At 39.0% G+C, this 21,017-nt stretch overlaps 2 protein-coding genes across 13 annotated transcripts in view; one reads left to right on the top strand and one right to left on the bottom strand.

The window, feature by feature from the left end:
• LOC135493350 (microtubule-associated protein futsch-like) overlaps positions 1-10,436 on the bottom strand; it is an 85,491-nt gene extending 75,055 nt beyond the window's left edge. For 5 of the 10 annotated variants that reach the window (XR_010448221.1, XM_064780641.1, XM_064780640.1 and 2 more), the window contains exons 1-3: positions 10,130-10,433; positions 5,571-5,644; positions 5,237-5,300 (exon numbers count right to left, since the gene is read on the bottom strand). Coding sequence is in view for 9 of the 10 variants with exons in the window: in XM_064780641.1 (XP_064636711.1) it covers positions 5,237-5,300; positions 5,571-5,644; positions 10,130-10,240 (249 nt within the window). In the remaining variant the exon portion in view is untranslated. Of the gene's footprint in view, positions 1-5,236; positions 5,301-5,570; positions 5,645-10,129 lie in introns of all 10 variants that reach the window. The other 5 variants (XM_064780647.1, XM_064780645.1, XM_064780646.1 and 2 more) reach the window with 4 other exon arrangements.
• Positions 10,437-11,378: 942 nt separating this feature from the next.
• Positions 11,379-20,183, top strand: LOC135493330 (neuronal membrane glycoprotein M6-a-like). Of its 3 annotated transcripts, XM_064780608.1 has the most exons (8): positions 11,571-12,025; positions 13,409-13,571; positions 13,865-14,024; positions 14,330-14,510; positions 14,883-14,962; positions 15,356-15,421; positions 16,441-16,557; positions 17,756-17,891. In XM_064780608.1, the coding sequence occupies exons 1-7, from the start codon at positions 11,944-11,946 to the stop codon at positions 16,552-16,554; spliced, it is 846 nt and encodes a 281-aa protein (XP_064636678.1). In that variant the 5' UTR covers positions 11,571-11,943; the 3' UTR covers positions 16,555-16,557; positions 17,756-17,891. The 3 variants fall into 3 exon arrangements, with proteins under 3 accessions (XP_064636679.1, XP_064636678.1, XP_064636677.1); XM_064780609.1 differs by lacking the exons at positions 11,571-12,025; positions 16,441-16,557 and adding an exon at positions 11,379-11,523 and having other exon boundaries at positions 17,756-20,183; XM_064780607.1 differs by lacking the exon at positions 16,441-16,557 and having other exon boundaries at positions 11,586-12,025; positions 17,756-20,183.
• Positions 20,184-21,017: the final 834 nt, after the last annotated feature.

Below are 21,017 nucleotides of genomic sequence, written 5' to 3'. Positions count from 1 at the left end.
TCCTTTTCTTTGAGTCTTGTAGACACAGGTTATTTTGCAGATGTTTCTAGAACTCCCTGACTAACTGTTCTTGACATCACATTCAAACCAAACACTGTATACTAGATTGTAAACGTATTTTGAGATTCATTCAGAAATGTTCCTTGCTGGTTCATTTACTCCAATCCTATTCCTACTACGAAAGCTTTCACCAGGTGTGGTAGCACAAGGAACCCCATGCCTTGCTGCATGAAGGCGATCAGCTTCACACCAGATGGACTGTGACTCAAACCCATCACTTGTTTGTGGAGAAAAACAGCAAGAACATCAAGAAGGTACAACCTTCAATAAAGCATTGATGATGCGTTCATTAGCGATTACAATTACTGATAGTGAAATTCTTAACCAAAGTATGTTTAAATAGTGTCTGAACTGTTGGCCAGACACATATTTCATCAATATCTTTCTTTGCCAAATTTATCAAATTTTATCAGGTTTTTCGTAAGTAAGGGGGAGTAAGACAGCAGCGGTATGATGAATGAATCATGGTAACATAATGGTTGTTGTCTGCTGAATGGACCAAACCTGAAAAGATAAAAGGTCAGTACCCCCACTCCCAGTACAAGATTAGGCTGGAAGCACTATTAGGTCTTGATAAAAAAGCTGTCTGCTAATCTACAGTGATGCCGCCTATACTTTGGTCACATCTTCTTCTTCTTCTTCTTCTTCGTCTGTAGAGACTTTTACATCCACGTCTCACTCATCCTTCCCTTCCAAACAAACATGGCCACCTTGTGAAAAACAGCTGAGAGTTTGAGTCTTTTAAATTTCCAAATTTCTCCTGAGTGGGACTTTGAACAGTAAATGGTGAGTCAGCAACAGAACAGCACTCCTATTGCAAGATTCTTCCCTGATTAGAAATACCGTCAGTAAGGCTGGAAGCATTTCCATTACAATATTATTCCGTTGTAGAACCTCGTCAGTTAGGCTGGAAGCACCCCAATTACAATATTCTTCCCTGTCTAGTAATAGATCCAGTTAGGCTGTAAGCAGGGGGATCCAAGACCTAAAAGAAAGTGGAACACACTGCCCTCACTTTTAGCAAACCTGCCGGAACCGCCGGGGTCTCTCCTAAAGCACAACAGTGATTTTGGCCCCAGAGTATTTTGAAAGGGGTCAATTTTGTAAATATAATCCCTTGATAAGTCAAGATACTTGTTGTGTGCAGGTATCTATATTCAAATGCACTATAAAGATAAGATGGGAAATAAAAATATACATTACAAAAAAAAAGAAAAGATACTTGTTGCCATCTCGCATCAAATTAAGAAAACTATTACATCCTGTCCAGTACTATTCCACCAATTTGGTATTCGATAGCTCTAGCATGTTGCAAAGTAATCGACACCCGTTGCATATCTGCAAGATTCCTTAGCAATTGATCTGTCTGGAGATCACCGGATTCCTTGGTTCATGCCGGAATTGATCCCAGGTTCAGGTTGCTCCTGGGAATCAGGTGGAGATATTACACTTATTGGATACCACTGCCTCACTCTAATGATTTCATCCAGCCATTCTTTATAGTTCTTGTTGTAAATTGTTTTAGAGATTTCTTCACAAGAATAACAACACCAGGTGAAGAGTGGTGGTATTAGTGGTTTTATAAGGTGTCGACTCTTAACCCAAGCGTCCAGGATTCAAACCCCAGTCTAGTCAGTGCATGCTCTATCCTTCAAAGCTGCACATCAAGTGAGTGCTGAATAAGCCGCAGCTCCTTAAAACACCAGAGCCATCAGTGGAGACTGAGTGACTGTTATAGTAAAGCGGCTAAAGCCAAAGCTGCCATCACAAAGTGACCTTTTCTACAATAATTTCCATTTGAAGTGTGCCCTTTTTCTCAAAACTGACAAAAGTGTTTCTTTCAGCAAAAACTGCTGTGCACTTTTGAATTTGATTTTGAAGCCTGACTGTCTCTCTTTCTCTTTAACCTTATTGAATTCATATACCCAGCCATCCACCTCTAATAGAACTCCACAAGTCTTGTTTACCAATTTCTCTTCTCTTTCCTCTATGTAATGTTTTCCCTTCCCTTCTCTTCATTTTTTGTCTTTTGGCATCATTTTCAGTACAATGCAATTTAAGCACTATTTCTTGCCAAAGTAGGTACATTTATATCTGAGTGAGTGATTTATAGTAGGATTCGTGTCATGCAACTAAGGTTATTTGCCATTGGTTTATTTGTAAACCAGGCCAACTTAACCCTCCAAGAGCTAACAGGAGCTGATGAGGTTTCATTTCTACCCGACTTCTCCTGTTACCTGCCAACTCCCACAACTCAACAAAAAACGGAGATGACGCAAAGAATAACTGAATGATGATCCAGTTTCATCTGGTTTCTACAGTTTACCCCGCAAATGCGTTGCTCACTGACAAGCTGTTCTAGAATAGTGTGTGGTCTAACAGACAACACCAACTGGACGACCAAAGCTCGTTCATTTCTTTAGACGTGCAAACTGCCAGACAAATCAGAGTTATTGCAGAAGACATGTTCCACTGCAAAAACTTGTTGGCCAATTACACTCAAACCACACAAGGCCCACCTAAGTTTCTCACAATAAGAATGTCCTTCACCTGCATTTGAAATCCCAAACAGCAGCAACTATTTTTGTTCCTTGATTGAGTGGTTTATGTTGCTGCTAAATTCGGAGCCAGTTGCCGCATGCCCAGACTAAGAATCAGAATTTTACCGCAACAGAATCCATAAATTTGGGAAAAGCACATTATTAAATGCCTTCCTCCACATAAGAGATTCACTCTCTGTATATTGTACATGGCCTTTTCACTTCACACTGCTTTTATATACCCAAACACAGTTTAAGCAGCATCAAGGACTTGAATGTAAGATGACAGGACAGAGAAAATGACATCTCACTAGAATTGTCTGAAAATGAAAACATGTGGCAAATTGCAATAAATTGGGACACCCTGTAAAGAAAGAACTCGATCATGTAGCAATAAAGTGGGCAATAGGGTGGGCAATATATGTGGGGAAAAACGTGGGAAAAGTGCAGCATAAATCTGATCATCTGGCAATGAAGTGGGACAAATGCAGCATAGGAATGAACTTGATCGTGTGGCAATAAAGTAGGACAAATGCAGCAGTAGTTTGATCATGTGGCAATGAAGTGGGACAAATGCAGCATAAGTTTGATCATGTGGCAATGAAGTGGGACAAGTGCAGCATAAGTTTGATCATGTGGCAATGAAGTGGGACAAATGCAGCATAAGTTTGATCATGTGGCAATGAAGTGGGACAAGTGCAGCATAAGTTTGATCATGTGGCAATGAAGTGGGACAAATGCAGCATAAGTTTGATCATGTGGCAATAAAGTGGGGGAAGAGCAGCATAAGTTTGATCATGTGGCAATGAAGTGGGACAAATGCAGCATAAGTTTGATCATGTGGCAATGAAGTGGGGGAAGAGCAGCATAAGTTTGATCATGTGGCAATGAAGTGGGGGAAGAGCAGCATAAGTTTGATCATGTGGCAATGAAGTGGGGGAAGTGCAGCATAAGTTTGATCATGTGGCAATGAAGTGGGGGAAGAGCAGCATAAGTTTGATCATGTGGCAATGAAGTGGGGGAAGAGCAGCATAAGTTTGATCAAGTGGGAATAAAGTGGACAAGTGCAGCATAAGTTTGATCATGTGGGAAAGTGACAGGATGAAGATGAATGCATCTTCTGTATCAGCAGTAAAGAAGCAATGGCCTTGGTTGTAAGATGAGCGAATGCAGCTGTCTGCATCAGAGAAATCGATACCGGATCACCTGTACATTCAAATTTGGGTCAATTTTTTTGAGAATTCAGGGATCCCTCAGTCTCGTTCAATTTTTTTCATTGGATGAAATTTTCTTTCAAATTATGAAGTAGACCATCATTGATCAAGAACCTATGCCTCTGGTTAGACCACAATCAAATTTTAATTAATATGGTACTGGGACAAAAAAGAAAGGGCCTCGAAAATCAACTCTGCTCCTCAAAACAGTCTGCATCACCGCAGGCTCCCCAGGCCCAAGTCTTGATAACCATTGCTGGGTTTTTTTTGTGGAGGAGGGGGGTGGGGAGGGTTACAGGCGACACACCCTCTCAAAAATGACACCAAGTCTGACACAGGATAGGTCAGGCCAATCCTCTGGTTAAGGCCTTGCTGTCCAGGCTGTCAATTATTTTGCAATATTTTTTCATGGATGGAGCAGCAATAATGCAAAACTGTCATATAAATACTCTGACTTACCTTTCACTACGGAAGGAAACATAAATAATCCAGACCTTATTTTTGTTTCGAAACTTAACGTTTAGATCACCCTTTAGTCCCTGCGTACTGCCAGGGAGTATAACCCAAGCCTGTCTACTGACTTCAGCCACCGGAAGATATCAGTATAATAACCGGATTGCTATTTTGAAGTCGGTTTCAAGCTTTCTTCGCCACTGTGCTCAATTTCACAGCAAATGTACTGAAGTGTTTGCATGCTTAGGGTGGAGTAAGCTCAAGGTAGTCGGCAGGCCTACCTGAGAATGGCATCATGGGATACATCATTTAGGTCAGGTGAGGCGGAACTAAGATGAGATACCGCAGGAGGAACATCTTTATAACTCATCTCAACATTTAAGTCCCGAATCCCACAAGCCATCCCATCTTGACACACAAGCCCCGAAATCCCAAAGTCCCTGTAACAAGACTGCCTAGCATATAGGTGTGAATTGGCTTTATTTGGGTAAGATGCCAAAGCCCGGTACAGAAAAATGACACATAACTAATTCTATTCTGTCTCGATTTATGCATTAAACAACATAACATGCCGCGTGAACCATTCAGAAAAGTGCCACCTATGGCAGAGGGATAACACTAAATGTTAGCATGCTACCGACCCATCAACATGATCAGGTGTGAGGACATTGGCTGCTTCAAGTAAAACTTGCAATAGGGACATCTACTTTTCATACAAAGAACTAGCACTTACCATAAAATAATGCGAGAAGCCCAGTAGGGTATTGAGTTTGGCATGAGAGTGTTCAAAACAGGCAGGGTGGGCGTAAAAGCTGATCACTCTCCAAGCAAACATGATAGAAATGTTAAACTTTCCTAGTTTAATACAGATTACCATCACATCAGGATCATTAGATCATGATCTACTCGCTACTATCTGATTGAAGAAATCAGTGAGCAAACTTTAGCTCACAAACACAACATACAAACCTTTGGCGAAGATCTGTTGTAAGCAGCCTTGTCAACTGACCCAGGCTGCAGGGTATCCAATAACCTGAAAGGAAGGCAACATGAAAAATCAATGGGTGACTGAGAGAAAATCATCATCTTGACCTTTTTGAAGGTCATTCATTCAACTATATGACATGTGAGAAACCTAACAAGACTGAATATAAGATATGAAATTCCATGTTTTTGAGACCTATCACGTCAAAAAATGCAAAAGATCCAACTTCCACAGCTAGCATATGCATTATTCTAATGCATCTATTTCGTTCAGCAAAAGGACAATAGTCTTTTTGCCATCATTTGTAAGCTATCTTACTCGCATAACAGCATTCCATCTTCCAACGTCCTTCGAATATCATCTGGGTGCCGGAACTTCTTTCTTGTTACACCCTGAAAGATAAACCAGTGATACCAAAATTATATCATAACTAACACAACTCCGTTCCTTTGACTATTTTCATCCTCATTGGGAAATCCAAAGTTTGGCTCCAAGGAATATACCTCTGCAAAACACCAAATTAGATGAAAAATTGCAGTGGTGGATCCAGAAATTTGAAGAAGTGGAGCGGGGCCCCCACTCATGGAGCACCAATGGCACAATCTTGGAAACAATTGGGAAATTTAAGTGGCAGTTAATGCCTTTTCTGGGCATGCAATCAAGGGCTTCCATGAGAAATACTGATGGCTTCCTAGCGGAGAGGCTATTTGCTCTGAAAAAATCTGTTCTGTTACTGAATTGAGGGCATTTTCATAATCAGACCTACAGGCAAATTATCTTATCATATCTGGATCTGGAATACCCTGAGGCAAAGTGTAAAGAAAACAACAAGACCCATTTTACACCTCTAACAAGACAAGTTCTCAATGTACTACTTTTTCCCTCCGGCACTGACACAGAAATGTACTGAGGAGATATTTAACTTTATTATCTCCTCACAGTTGGAATCAACTTAGTGCATTTGATAATTTGTACATTTGCAGTTAGAGCTCACATATACGTTATTTACATCAGACAAAATACAGACAAAAATGAACTTTACTTTTTCTGACATACCCTGTGTTTTATTCAATCTGTGAGAAAGCTTTCACCGAACAACTTACTTGCGGAGTTGTATTATGGTAAACCAACATAAAATGAATATTTTTCTGCGGGTTGTGTACCTTATGCAAAACAATGCAAGTGAGAATATACTCTAGTTTCACTAATCTAAGACTGCATTATCACTTACTTAGAAATCAACACAAAGGCCAAGTTGAGCATGACATCATGACCATCGGCCAACTTGGTGTCACAACCCATCCACTGTCTATCAAAACTGATCATTTTGAATTGGATCAAACGACCGTGGGCATAAATGCATCTGATTATTTAATATTCAGAAAAAGTTCTTAGAGCGGTCAAACTAGAGTATCTCGACAACTTATTCATAATTATAGTTCACATAGGCCTATATACAAAACACTCAAGACCAGTGTAAGCTAATATTATTATTCACATAAACACAAACAGTAAACTATCATTTCCAAATAAAATTATGATGTATTATTGTGTTTCTATTTCCGTATAATATGTAGCAAGCAAGTCTTGAAGTAATACGCAGGCCCTTCACATATTTACTTATTTTCATATTTGTCCAACAACATGTAAGGTTGGGTAACACTGTGGATTAACTTGTCATAAGTGTCAACAATAAACAAAAGTAAAATTTCGGAACGACTTTAGAATTCCCGACTTTAGAATTCCCGATTGGAAGTATAGGCCAAGGCGCGAATGAATACCGAATAATGAATATGTAACCCTAACCCTAACCCTTTAAACCGATTCACAACTTATATAGTGCGGAGGAACATCCGATCGGTAATTCTTATTACCCATAAAGGAACATTTTGAAAGGTCGCTTTCCCTCATCATAATTTGTGGGGGTTATATACCAATACAAAGGTGTAGAGTAGTTCTTGAACATCATTTCAAGGACCCTTCTGGGGCTATGTTTGCTAGCAGCAAACAGCTAACAGCATGTAAGGACTCGTGGTAACCCACCAAAGATTTTTTAAATCATTATCAGTTATCTGTTCGGAACATCAAGTCACTTTTTCACTTGAGTAACTGTACTATGATTTACACTATCATTAACAAGCTAGGGGAGGGGCATGAATCATAATTTTTAAGATAAATCTGACATGATTATATTCAATTATCTTTTCATACACCAGTTGCAGTCAGGAGAAATGGGCATGACTGGATTGATGTGAAATAGCAATTCAAGTTGAAGTAAGGATGGTCATAGGAGTTGTCCATTACTCCCGCAAAAAGAATTTTGGGGAGATATACGGAAGCAGGAGTGACCAACTCCTGACTTACACTGCATGAATCATTAAACAAAGTTATCCATACATTTTCAGAGGAGTGCTGTGGGGTAGGGCTATCTTTACAGTTTAATGTCCCCATTATGCTGGCCTTGACAATGCAATGAAATTCCACAAGATAAGTACCTTTTGAAAAACCACAATTCCAATTCAACCATTTTTTCAATGGGGACAAAGTGTTGCAGGGGAGAAGCATGACAAGTGCATCTTATTTTGAATGCCTTGTCCTGGAGTAAATGGTTCCTGGAGTAACTGTGTCAAGATGGGAGGGGATATTCGTTCCTTTGTAGAGAAAAGAATGGAAGAATTGGCTGAGATAAGAAGCTGTAAAACCATGTTTGTACAGTAGAACCTGGGACCCTTAATACTACAGTGGAACCTCTATTAGCGGACACCTCTCTTAAGGACAACCTCTCTATTAAGGACACTAGTTTTGGTCCCAAATTGGTTGTTTCCATTCAATTTGACCTCTCTAATCAGGACGCCTCTCTATTAAGGACAGCACTTCTCAGTCTATAGGATGTCCTTAATAGAGAGGTTCAACTGAATTATACACCAGCGTTATGGTCCCAGGCATGCCAGGGGGCGGGGCTTCATCTGATAAGATAATGGACATTTTGCTTCAGTCCTGGCTTATGCTCTCTCAGTCTCATAGCAACTAGGGAAGGGACCATGGTTATTGTGGAGATCAAATGCCCTAATCCTCATCCCAGACAGGTGCCATAGAATGAACACAATCCATACAATTAGGCCAGAAAACTTGACTGCATTGTGTATGTACCTAAATAGTTGGTCACTTGTACTAAGTGGAAGATCTGCCTTTGTTTTTCTTAAATGTGGTGTTGAAAAAGCGGATTCCTTAGAGAATGTGGACATAAAGCCATTTTTTAAACACAAATCCTCAAAGGAATCATAGGTCTACCCAAGTTTGCCAGCAAATTGCAGAGAGTGTCCCAAAAATATTATGAATATTATTCATCAAGTTTGTCACCACTGGGGACATAGATTAAAAAACCTATTAAATTTGTATTATTTGTGCATGGTTTAAATCAAATCAAACAGAGGAGGATAACACCAGCCCATTAAATGATGCCACTGAAAATATTTGATGCCTTTGATAAGAGGACTGAGACAACAAAATTATATCAATAAACTCCACTGACAATGACTGCAGGAGTCCTGCTATCTTTTCAAACAGAAGTTGCATAATGTGGAAGTGTCAACACAGTTTGCAGTCATCCAGTTATAGGAGTGACACAATGCCCCACGCCCATGGGTGTCCAGGTCGTTTCAAGCTGATCCAGTAAAGATAAAATGGCAAGAAGTTTCTTCAGAGCAGATAACAGTGCATGTACAAAACTACAACATGTAGAAGGGGTGTACTGTTCACTTCTGACCAGAATAGCAAAGACGGGGCAAAAACAACGTTAATTCTGACCAGACTTGTACCACAACAAGTAATGTTACTTCTGACCTGACTTGAAACATGGGGTGTTCTTCTGATAAGAATAGTAACAACAAGGGATGTCACTTCTGACCAGAATTGTAATGGCAAGGGATGTTAGTTCTGATCATAATGGTAAGAATAAGGGATGTTACATTTGACCAGAATTTAATGATAAAGGATGCTCAGAATGATAATGATACAGTGTAGGCATTTTACCTCTCACCAAAATGGTAACATTAACAAGAAGTGTTACTTCTGACCAGAATGGTAATAGAACCAGGGATTTTACCTCTGATCAGACTAAGGAGATTCGAAGCAAAACAGGGAGGTTCCCATTTTTCTAGGGAGAGTTGGCATCTCTGTCATGCCTGTGTAAGGTATGTTACTTGTGACCATAATGGTAATAACAAGGGATGATATACCTCTTATCAGAATGGTAGTAATGAGGTATGTTACCTCAAAATTGTAATGATAAGAGATGTTACTTCTGACCAGAACCGTAACAATAAGGGATGTTACTTCTGATCAGGATGGTAGCAACAAAGGGTACATGTATCCTCTCAAATCTTTCCAATGCAAGTTTCAAAGAATTGCACTTCCTAAAATTTTTATAACTATGTGTAGAAAATATACATGTACTCTCAATTAGGTAGTGGCAAAATAATCAATAATAACCCAGTTGAGTACCTGGCACTGGTATCTGGTCACCAAAGATAACAACAAATGTAAGGTAAGGTCTTCACCCAGGTCTATGGTTAGAAGTAACATTAAGTGGTATTTAAGTGGTATGCACAATTCCACAACCTTCATCCCATCATGCATAATAATGTCTGTAAAGTCACAGACAGCTCTGCAACAAAACTCACAAGTACCTGTAAAAAGAGTAACCAGCCTTGCGTAGCCAGTTACTCTGAGCTGGGATGCATAACTTTAAAAAATGAAATATTTTGAGACACCCTGTACAAAATTTAAAGATCCAGAACGCAGAAAATCCAAAAACCTCTACATCACATCATTCATGTAACTGCAGATAATTTTGATAAAATGATTGATAAACTTACTTCAATCCATCGTTGGGTTTCATTTAGCGCCAAATCCGTGTAAAAATCCAGTTCCTCGTCCAAGAATGACTTGTTAGAAGATGCCTTTATATCCTCAAATTTTTGCGCCATGATAATTTAATTGTTATTGTTCGATATATGACACAGTTTTGACCTGGGACGAGGACGGCGGGTTCCCTCTTACTTTACTGTTACGAAACCTTGGCAAATGTAACAATAATCCAATCATAAAACAATAAGACTATCCTCCGCTGAATGGATTATTAAATCATACGTAAGAAATAGGGTACTTAATTGTAATTTGCCAGCTAAATCAATCAGTGCCAATTTCGGCGGCACGCGCTGTGATGCGCGCTATTAAAGTAACCACGCCCACCCGTAACCTGAAAAGCTCTCACCTGTCAATCAAGGTAAGCGGCATACAGGGTGTTTAAAAAAAACATCTGTATTTCTTCCACATCCATTTACTAAATAGCGATTTACAGTGTATAGACTGTTTGGCAATACATGTATTGAGAAAATGTTATCGTGTCTGATTTTTGGTAATCATGTTAGCTTTGTCTACCCATTTATCGAGGTACTTTAAAACCTCCTTGGTCTACTACCTCAGTGCCTGGGACTGATTGTGGGAAGGCAATTAAATGTACCGAGAGTACAATTCTGGGAACGATTGAAAAGAGACATGCAGACAGTGGCAAAAAAGTTTCCTGTCAACCAACCAGTTTACTTGTAAAATGCATTAAAGGGGGACTATAGGCAGGAGCAGGGGGGTTAATTTGACCAACTTCGGGTGACTTATATTAAACCAGGAGGCCATGAATATTTGTTTATATGCACAGTAGGGTCATTGGGTCATTTAGATTCAGTTTATCTGTCCTAATACTCCACTGTCGTCAATACTCAATATTCCTTCATTGAGTTTAGATTAAAGACGCCCGGTAAGACTCCCTCCCACTCCTCATCAGATTTTGGCTATGCGGTCCTCCTAGGATATTTGTCACTACGAGTAACCAGTAACTGTACTCTAAGGTACAATAGAGATCAGGCCTTCAATGGTTATTGTTTGGTTAGTGGTCGCTTAATCTATGATTAGGGAAAAAATAAGAACAACGCTGAAGTATGGGAACGCTGACAGATGTTACACCCTTTAATGCCACACCCATTCGTTCCGGGTACCTTGCCCGTTTCTCATCCGCATTTTATACGCATCTCAATAAGTTACACGCCATCTGTTGACTAATTATGAAACTGCTAAACAAGCTAAAATGCAAGGAAAATAAATATTCGACACCTTTCTTTCTCATCAAAAACGTTGTGTATATTCTAGATCTGGACATTCTTCAGTTCTAGTGAATCATAAGGAAATAGAGTTTCCCTAGAAACCCTAAAAATGGGTAAGAATTGCGTGGTTAGCTCACTTTTTGTGTCAGTTTGTGGGGGTTGTTTACATCCTGTACATTTTCTGTGTGTGTGTGTTTTGGCTGATTTATTAGATTTTTCTGCTTTCATTTTTTCATATTACACTGTTTTGCATGTCTTCATAGTGTTCATTTCGCACTGTGCTGTGTACTATACATTCTCCATGTTATCACTGTATTGTTTTTTTTAATGAGAAACCCAACGCAACAGAATAAGGTGTTGGAAAAGTCAAAAAGATTGTAAAATTCTAACCCGGCCTACCTAGTGGCTCCGCCTATTAACTGTACTGTCCTGGATAAAAGTATTGAATTCTCATTGAATAGTTGTCATGCTATATTTAGCACAATGCCCTAAATTATTGTCCTCGTATGATAAAGTAGGAGTTCATTCCGAAGATGGCGTCTAATACCAGTGGTCGTTACGAGCCAGTACGACGTGATATTGATATTAGCCGAACTGATGGAACCAAGAAAATGGGTATGTTTCATGGTAATTAACATTGCTAGTAATGGTAATTAGCTTTGACTCGGGTAATTAATTTGATTGATTATGAGTCATCAGAGTGTGATACTGGAATACTGGAGAAAGAAGTTTAACATTGATTCATGATTTTGAAACCAACTCTGATGAAGGAAACCATACAGTGTATTGGTATTATTTTAGTTAAAATTTATGTGTATTGTGTTCCAGTGACTTTGTCCGAGCCTTCAGATTAGTTTGTAAATTTTGTTAGAATAAGAATCAGTAGAATCACAGAAGCGATTTCAAAGTGAACATTGAATGAACTCTTCCTTTTCTGCAAGATTTGAAAATAAGGTTTTTCTCCATTATTCTGGTGGATGGAAAATGTGTTCTAAAATGCCTCCAAGCTTATGTTGTGCATATTACATACTCTATCATAAGGAAAGGAAGTTTATTTGCATTGCCTATCAAAAGATATGGCCAGTGTGGCGGGAATCTCAAGGATGCATACAGCGCTATTGTTATGAAAATCCAGAGCTTCTACATCTCAAATGGTTTGGCAATATTTGAACAATGCATTGACCTACAATGTAGATATTGCGAGATAGTTATTTGGGAATAGGGAATTGTTTACTGGAAATAGTTGGGCAGAACATGCAGTTTATTTGCAAAAAGCTATCTACATGTAGATTATAGTCATATTCAAAATATGACTATGAAAAGGCATTCATTATGCACATCATTTCACCTGGAGCATTTTAAATTCCTTATTGATCTGTTTTATTTGCACTTAACCATCCATTTGCCTGTAGTTGTTATCATGATGGAATGAATTAATATATTTTTCATGTAGACAAGACTGAAGGAGAAGCGTTCTTGGTTCTCCTTGTCTGTTTCCTATTCAGATGAACCTGTTTGCTTCTTGCCACTGCATGCAGTCTCATCTTGTAACATTGGGATATTTTGCCAGTATCATAAGCAGAGAAACAATGTTCCTGATTGTGACAATTGATGAATCTGTGACAGACACACCAGTGGTTAACAGATGTAACACCAATGGAAAGTTGGTAACACTTGTGACTGTAGTTCAAGTTTTTGCAATGTCAGGAGGCCTTGAGATATTAGTATATCTTGTAACCATGGTTAAAACTAATTTTGTAACCATGGTTAGAAATAAAAGTAGTGTTTCCGAAACTTATCTTGCTGCCTTGTTGCTTAGATCTGGTTTCAAATATCACCAATGTTACATACTTTACAATTCACTGCTGAAACTAAATATAACCCTTGCTTTGCTTTCTTGGCTGCTCCATCCATTTATGTTCTTGTCAACTATATTTTGGTGCTTCTGATTACAAATAGGGGGGTCAAATCTAAATTGTCCTCTCCTTGTTTTTGCAGGGTGCGCAGAGTGTATGAACAAGACGCCCTATGCCTCTGTGATCGCCATGATCATGGTGTGCATCGGGGCTGGGGTATTCTGTGGTACATTCTACGAGGCCATCGAACTCACTGCCCAGAGGATTTTTTATGATATGCTGGAGCTGGAAAGTCATGCAGAATGGTAGGCATTTGTGGTTATCTAGTCACGTTCCGACTAAGTCTCTTTGACTGTCAAAGTTTTGTTGCTATCACAAACAAGGTGATCTGTGAAAGGTCTGTGTGACCAGACCTACATATTTTAAAAATTGTTATCAATAGCAACTGCCTTTTGTCAAATATGTAAAGATAAAACATAAAGTTGACGTTGTATCTGTAATAAACCCATGAAAAAAGCAAAGCATTATTAAAGGGGTGAGGTTTGATTTCCAAAAAAAATCTGTCAGAGTTTTGTAATGTCCCCTTTCTGTCTTTCAGGCTTGGATATATGAAAATCATTGGCATCATTATTGCTGTGGTGATGGTTGGCCTGGCCGTCATCTTCTTCATATTTGGTTACCTAGCAACCGGAGCAACAAGGAAAAATGTGTACACTGGAGCCAGGTGCATTATGGGAGGAAGAGTTTCAGCAATTTTTGTAAGTTCATTCATCGAAATTTTGACATAACTTTTCCATAACTGATTTGAACACAACCATTCATAGGTTCCTAGACTTGCCCTTTCTGGCTTGCAAACCAAAATAGGGGTGGCACTACATAAACCTACTGGTCAAAATACGTGCTTCGTACAGACTGGCCTCTGGACGTTTTGCTGCAATCCAAGATCAGATGGTCAAGAACTGAAGTGTCCAGTGAAGGACTGTGATTGAGGCTGCGGGATGTCATCTGACTACTGCAGCTGCGGCATGCATGTTATCACAATTTTTATCATCATTTGTTGCAGTTCATGGTGTTAGCATATACGATGAATGTGTGCTGGACGATTCTCTCCGGTGTCTTGGTTATCCCCATCATGGCTTACATGATGGTGCGGTCGATCTGTGCAGAAGAAGTATATGAGAAAATATTAGAACGGCCACAGTATCCTGACAATGTCAAATACTGTCTTCAATTGGCACAATTTGGTAAGTTTACATAATTCATCTTGATTTATCAAAGTCTCACTCTGTTTGGTTCAAAAATGTGTAATAACTGTGCGGTATCCTTGGTTGGCCAAGATGACGTGCAGCCAAAATGAGTCATTGTGACTCTGACTCAGGAAAACATATATTCCACTTTTCACAGATACCTTATATATCATTATGGAGATGGCTTAAAGTTGTAGTGAAGTGTCTTGCTCCAGGTCACCTTATTTCTTCGCCTTCTTCACATGTACACTCACAACAAGTCAGACTTTGATAATTTAAGATTACTAGTATCATTAAAAAAAACCTAGTCTTTACTAATTCTTTGTATCATCAACTCCACGTAATCTTTTATTATTGTTTCAATTCTAGGTGTGTACCACAACACGACGATATACCCAGGAACGAAAAATACGTTCTGTGATGAGGACATGAGAACTCTGTGTCGTTATGTAAGTACACTGTAGAACCTCTCTAGTAAGGTCACCCTCGGGACTGGCAAGTGCTGTCCTTATTAGAGAGGTGTCCTGATTAGAGAGGTACAATTGAAAGGAAACAACCAATTTGGGACCAAAACTAGTGTCCTTAATAGAGAGGTGTCTGCTAAGGGAGGTTCCACTGTAATTGGTTCAGTATACTCTGTGGATATGGATTGGAACACGGGCTGCACAAAGAACAGAGGCACAGTGGGTAGCGTGGCTGTTTTAATCAAGCGGTCTTGTGGGTTGTGAGTCACTTTCCATGTATGAGCTAAAGGGTTAAATGTTGTACTCAGTAGGTTGTGAAACTTATCTACGATGAAAAGATTAACCGTTTCAGGAATTTGTCCCCTTTCTTTGTTTCAGATCGAGATCGCAGGACCATGGTTCATCGTTGCATATGGTGGCGTCATTATCATGTGTCTTGGTTTGGTAAGTAACTTCCTCGACTGCGGGGATATGCAGCATATTGTCTTCCATGCATCCATAACCCATCCTCCGCTTCTGCAAATGCTGGCAGCACTCGCAGTCCACCGACTCCTTTGTTCAGAAAAGTATCTCCCAATTACTGTTATCAGGGGTTTGATGATCACTGAAGAAAATTTTAATTCTGATATACTGATTTTCCAATTAAAAACAAATGCATAGAAATGCCGAGTTCTTTAAGGTTTCTTTGTAGTTGTGACTTTTGTTTTGATTTGATTTTGAATCTTCATTCTACTATCTTGGTGTCCGGTTCTATATCTAAATTCGCATCATGTGCTGAAATTTGGTTAATTTCTTCAAGGATTTGGTGAAAGCCGTTCTAGAAACCAGCCTATTTTGTCTCTCCCTCATTGAAAGCATACTCATATTTCACTTTCTTGAGGATATATTTATGGTGATAGTTACTTTCGCTAGTGGAGAAGAATCTAACTTCTGGTCAACTGCTCAAATGGTTTGAGCGTTGTACGAACACATAGTACACATACTTGCTGAATCTAGGATGTGGACTGCTGCTCTGCCTTCTCTGCTTGAACAGACACATACGCTTTGCTGCTTCTGCTTGCTTCCTATCTCTTGGCATCATGTCTGACCATTTAGGATTTGACTGATGGTCCCCCAGCCTGTTGGCCTTCCTTGGTAATAGCTGCTCACTGCAGTGGTTGCTGATTTTGGCTCTTAGCTAGGATTCAAACACTCTACAAAGTGCAGTCGATTCATAGTGAAATATCAGGCTATATTATTGGCTTGATTTCATTTTGAATCCTAGCTATTTCTCATCCACTGCCTCTTTGTGATGTCCTAGTTATATTGCTTCTTAGTTGTATCTGGTTGTCAGGTTACTGACAGAACCTCAGTTTAGGTTTGTCGGTAGCCTGGTGTTGGCTGGTAGTCATGGCAATGTTGAATTTCAGTGTTATTGTTTTCGCCTAAAATTCAGGACAAGTCGTCTATTCCCTTATTTACAGGTTCATTTTATGATCGCCATAATGGCTGACTATAGGGATCTCCAGTGGTTACGAAATCCACCACCAGGTGCTGAGGAACTTCAAGAATTCCCCTCAACCCACGTCTTGACTTAAAAGGCAATTATAGTTTTTGTTTGAATTCAAACAGGATGTGGATGTGATTGTAAGATTTTTATCAGGGAACCTCCCTTGACAGATAATTCACCAGGCCTACAATATTTGCAAAATGCCCTAAAGGCAATTTGTGCTTTTCCCATGAACACAATGGTAATTTGCATTGCCTAGATCACAAGGTGGAGATATCTTAGCAACAACAATATTAGGTAAAGATGGTACATCCGTGATAACAGATTGGTTCCCTCACCAAAAACGGGGGCATTCGGCCTGCTGCCGACAACTCTTTTTGAATAGAGCTAAACATTCATGCGCTTTACCCTGTGAAAATCATAGCCATTGTTTTTACTATCCTGCTAACAGCATTTGCAGGAGAGTCCTATATTTTGTTGCACGTACAGATGCATGTTTTCATTCATTTTGCTTTGGTGAATGCTTTAGACATGTAGATATGCTTTGGTCTAACCAAAGACGTTTTCATCACTGTAGACTGGGCTTACTTAGGATTCACATTGTCACGATTCACAGTTCACAGGTCGCCATGAGCATGTTCGTCAACTGACTGAGGCTTGTAACACGACTTGACGCGACCTGAGGATAAAAAGTGACATTGTGAATTGTAACACGCTCTTTGGAAGTGACTTGTTCATTTTTAAAGTGACATAGCACAAGTGACAGCGTGAATTCGATGTAAACCACCCAGCTCGGTTGACTTGATTTGATGCGTACCATTTTGTCTCTTCGGTTTGTTTTCTTCACATGGATATTCCGATCATGAAAAGGACACAGTCTTGTGAGAACTTATCACCTTGAAAAGCGTTGTTCTGAGATGGAGACCCCGAAGACGGGACGTGAACACTAAATTGTTTGGACTATTGAGCAAACATTTGGTTCTTCTGTTGTTCTAGCAAGATCCTTTAATTTAGCATTGTACTATAGATCCGTGGTTCTGGGTGTAGGAGATGACTTTTTCTGCTGCTTTGAAAAGTTGTTCAGTAAAATCCTAGAGGTTCAGTTGTAAACTTGTGAAAATTGAAAATACTTATCTGATGAGAGATGTCGGTGAAACTATTGGTGTGTCGAAAAAAGGGTGGTTTTACTTGACAGTCAATGGAGCACATGACCTAACTGAAATAATCCTTTAAAATCACATGTTCTGGTAAAGATCGAAGATAATAGAAAATTTCCTTCTCCTTTTCAGTGCCAATTCTTGATTGTTTTGGCGTCGAATTACACGAAAATCAAGATGTCGAAAGAAATGACAGAATATCGGAACGCTATCGACGGATCGGGTGTTCATGAGCTCGATAATATAATGGGTAGCTCGAACAAGAAAATGGGATACTAAGGGAATGATTCTCAAAAACTTAAAGTTTTTTTCGGAACTTTTTTGCCAAAGGTGAATGAATTCATAAGGTCTGGTTAGTCTAAAGGAACCACTTACTTAGAAAGATCAGATTTTGTGTTTGACATCAGTCCAAGAGGAATGAACAAAAAGGTATATCATGACATAGATTTAAGGCAGCAGCTTGGATTTTGGAGCCAGATGCCAATAAATATCTGGTTGAAATATTCACCACCATATTATGAAAATTTAATCATTCCTGATCGGCCCTTCAATGCAGGGACTAAGCCAGGCTGTCGTACCAAGAGAAATTAAAAGTACCTCGCTACGAAAATTCAGCATTTGCACCAAGGGTTTAAGAGTGTACATTTCAGTGAGCAGTTGAAAGGCTTGCAATAGCGTTACCCGGTACCTATTACTAAAAAAACTTCTGGCTTGGTCACTGAGCATGAAAGGATACATATATGTCATATTTATCATTTCACTTCAGACAAGTATAGACTATTCCTTCCACCTGTCTAGATTGCGTCCATATATCATACCTTTATTTTCAAACATTCCAGAATGTTATTATGGATATTTTCAAGTATAATATCATTTATTACTCTTCTTGATAGTATATATGAAGGGTTAGGGATTAAGAAAATTTTCATTCAAATCTACTTTGTTCTAAAGAGGATCACAGTTTATCCAAGTGTATTTGCAAATTGAATTATTCCGTCTCTAATTCTAGAGTCCAGAAACACACGTTTTAATTCGAGCCATCAAAAGGTTGTATATTTTAGAAACATTCCAACCCAGAATTTTGTGGGGGAATAAATGCATTTCTCATGTCTGTCAATTTCACTTAACTCATTCAGTGCCGATAATTTATTTTGATAATCAACTTGGTTGTCCTGTGCAATTTCAGTAAATGTTGAATTCAGACCCTCTTCAATTTTAGGCGGTGTCAGTTAAGTTATGCAGTGGAATATCAGAGTAACTTGTTCAATATGACTCAGAAGTGGTAATGAAGCTGAAGTTTCGTTTTAGGTCAGTGTTCAGACTATCACTTTAACTTTCCGTCATTCCTGAACTACATGTAGTTGTGTATATGAATTTCTGTAGTTGGGACAACATTTCGAAGTATGTAACTCTGCATCTAAACTAATACTGTAAGTTTCAGTGATTGTATTCTAACTGTCCTCTGCTCAACACTAGTGCTGAATGAGTTATCGAAAAAATCTTTTCATATTAGTGAAATATATGTTCAGTTACATGTAGTTGCACTTGGTATAATTGCTTATGAAATATTTTACTCTTCGTCCAGTAGTGGAGCATTCCAGATTTTGTAAACAAACTCTTGACATATTTTGAGAACTTTTATACTACATTAATATACATATCAAAATAATGTCTGTAAAATTGTATTTGTACTGTATATATATTGAAATATTGTAAATGCTTTCCATTTACATGTATATTGTTGTAGATACCTATTGCACTTGAGTATTGAAGCTTGAGGAGTCAATGATAGATGACTCTATGTGCGCGTGGTTGTGGACATGAGAATACTCATTGTTGAACACAAAAAAATACATTGTAAGAAACTCTTTGCATTTGATGTACTAGGTGTTTCTGAAAATATTTGACACTTTTGATTTCATATTTATATCTCTGTGACATAAGTTGATAAACATTTTCACTTACTCACAATTTAAATTGCATGTGACAGAAATCGCTTGTTTGCATTGGTCATCGCATGTTGCTGTGACCTGCGATTCTGTTAAAGCTAGCCATTGGCGGTTTTACCCGCAGATGTGAGATTTTTTTGTCCAACTAAGCAGCAATTATAATCACAGCTAACTGCAAAGTGCTTGTTTGTGCTCTGCTTTTGTTTCGGTGGTACCACTATTGAAAGATTATAAAACTGTTTGTTACATGTACAATGTACATGTTTGTGTATCGATTGGACATATGGTAATATGGAATAGGTAAATCATGTGAGCACAGATGTATTAAGTGATTATTGTTGAAAAAACGTCCACCAAAAAGTATGACTTTTCTGCTGATACTGTTCCCAATTTGCTGATATTTATGTACTGGTATGGTAGTGTATCAAATTCAAATCTCCGTCTGAAAAAATTGGCCCCGTCCTGTCAGTTCTGAACACTACATTGTCCTCTGGTTATGTCTGAAGGTACATTCCTTTTCTTCTTGACATCTTAACTGTTACCATGTCCATAAATGTATGCAATTATTCATCCTAGTGTTCAATAAAGAAACTTTGTATCAGTGAAATTAATTTGTTGTTTTATTGAATTCTTGGGCGTTGGAGACACATGCCACATTTGTCACAACCAGATCCATGCAATATGGACTCGAAAGGAAACTGGATGATACACTATTGTCCCATTTAAAGCATATTCTGCGCTACACACAAAAAAGCCTGACAGTGTCCTCAGAAGATCACCAAGCATTTTGGTTCAAATCATTTTTCTTGGAGATCCATTGGCTGATTTCGTCAAGAGGACTATTATTCAAGACTTCAGACTTACTTTCACCAGGCCGAATGATCTGTGGCTTTGTCTCTTCTGTAACCAGTGCCAAACACATGACTACCTTTTCTATGCCAGATGCTGCCACTATTGGCATCGTCAAGAGTCTGTTGATCTCTGACCGCAGCGAATCCACTCCCACTATAAAGCCCTGCCTCTGGTTGGTGTGTTGGGTGCCACATCGTCGGAAAGCTGACTTTGTTGGCGAAGTCAGCTTTGATCACCGGCGATCACAGTTGAGCTTGTTGTAATCGAACCCTGCATCCAGACAGCGCATCTAAAAGTATCTGGCCATCACACACAGTGATGCTACTTAAAGCTGGCTAAACATGGAGGCGAGATGCAAATGCCTGGTCTCGGTAATTGACCAACACAGATTCCGACTTGTATCGTTCGTTTGTAGAGGGACATTCTGAGGAGATCGACCAAAACACTGGTACTCGGCTTGATGTTTCTGGTGGGAAGAAACTTTGACCAGGTGGGTATTCTGTTTGAAATCGCCAAAAATCTGAGTTCCTTTTTCTGGCAACATGGACTACAGGATATCATACAAGGTCCAATGATAATTTCCCTTAGTCTCA

The sequence above is a fragment of the Lineus longissimus genome, chromosome 9, assembly GCF_910592395.1.
Source record: "Lineus longissimus chromosome 9, tnLinLong1.2, whole genome shotgun sequence".
NCBI classification, from domain to species: domain Eukaryota; kingdom Metazoa; phylum Nemertea; class Pilidiophora; order Heteronemertea; family Lineidae; genus Lineus; species Lineus longissimus.
This window is presented reverse-complemented; position numbering and strand designations above follow the sequence as displayed.

What these genes read in the sequence shown, in the direction of transcription:
- LOC135493330 (XM_064780607.1), top strand. Translation starts at nt 11,944, where the DNA reads ATGGCGTCTAATACCAGTGGTCGTTACGAGCCAGTACGACGTGATATT. An exon ending in GAAGAGTTTCAGCAATTTTT is followed by an intron (nt 14,025 to 14,329) that starts GTAAGTTCATTC and finishes CATTTGTTGCAG; the next exon opens with TTCATGGTGTTAGCATATAC. An exon ending in TTATCATGTGTCTTGGTTTG is followed by an intron (nt 15,422 to 17,755) that starts GTAAGTAACTTC and finishes TCTCCTTTTCAG; the next exon opens with TGCCAATTCTTGATTGTTTT.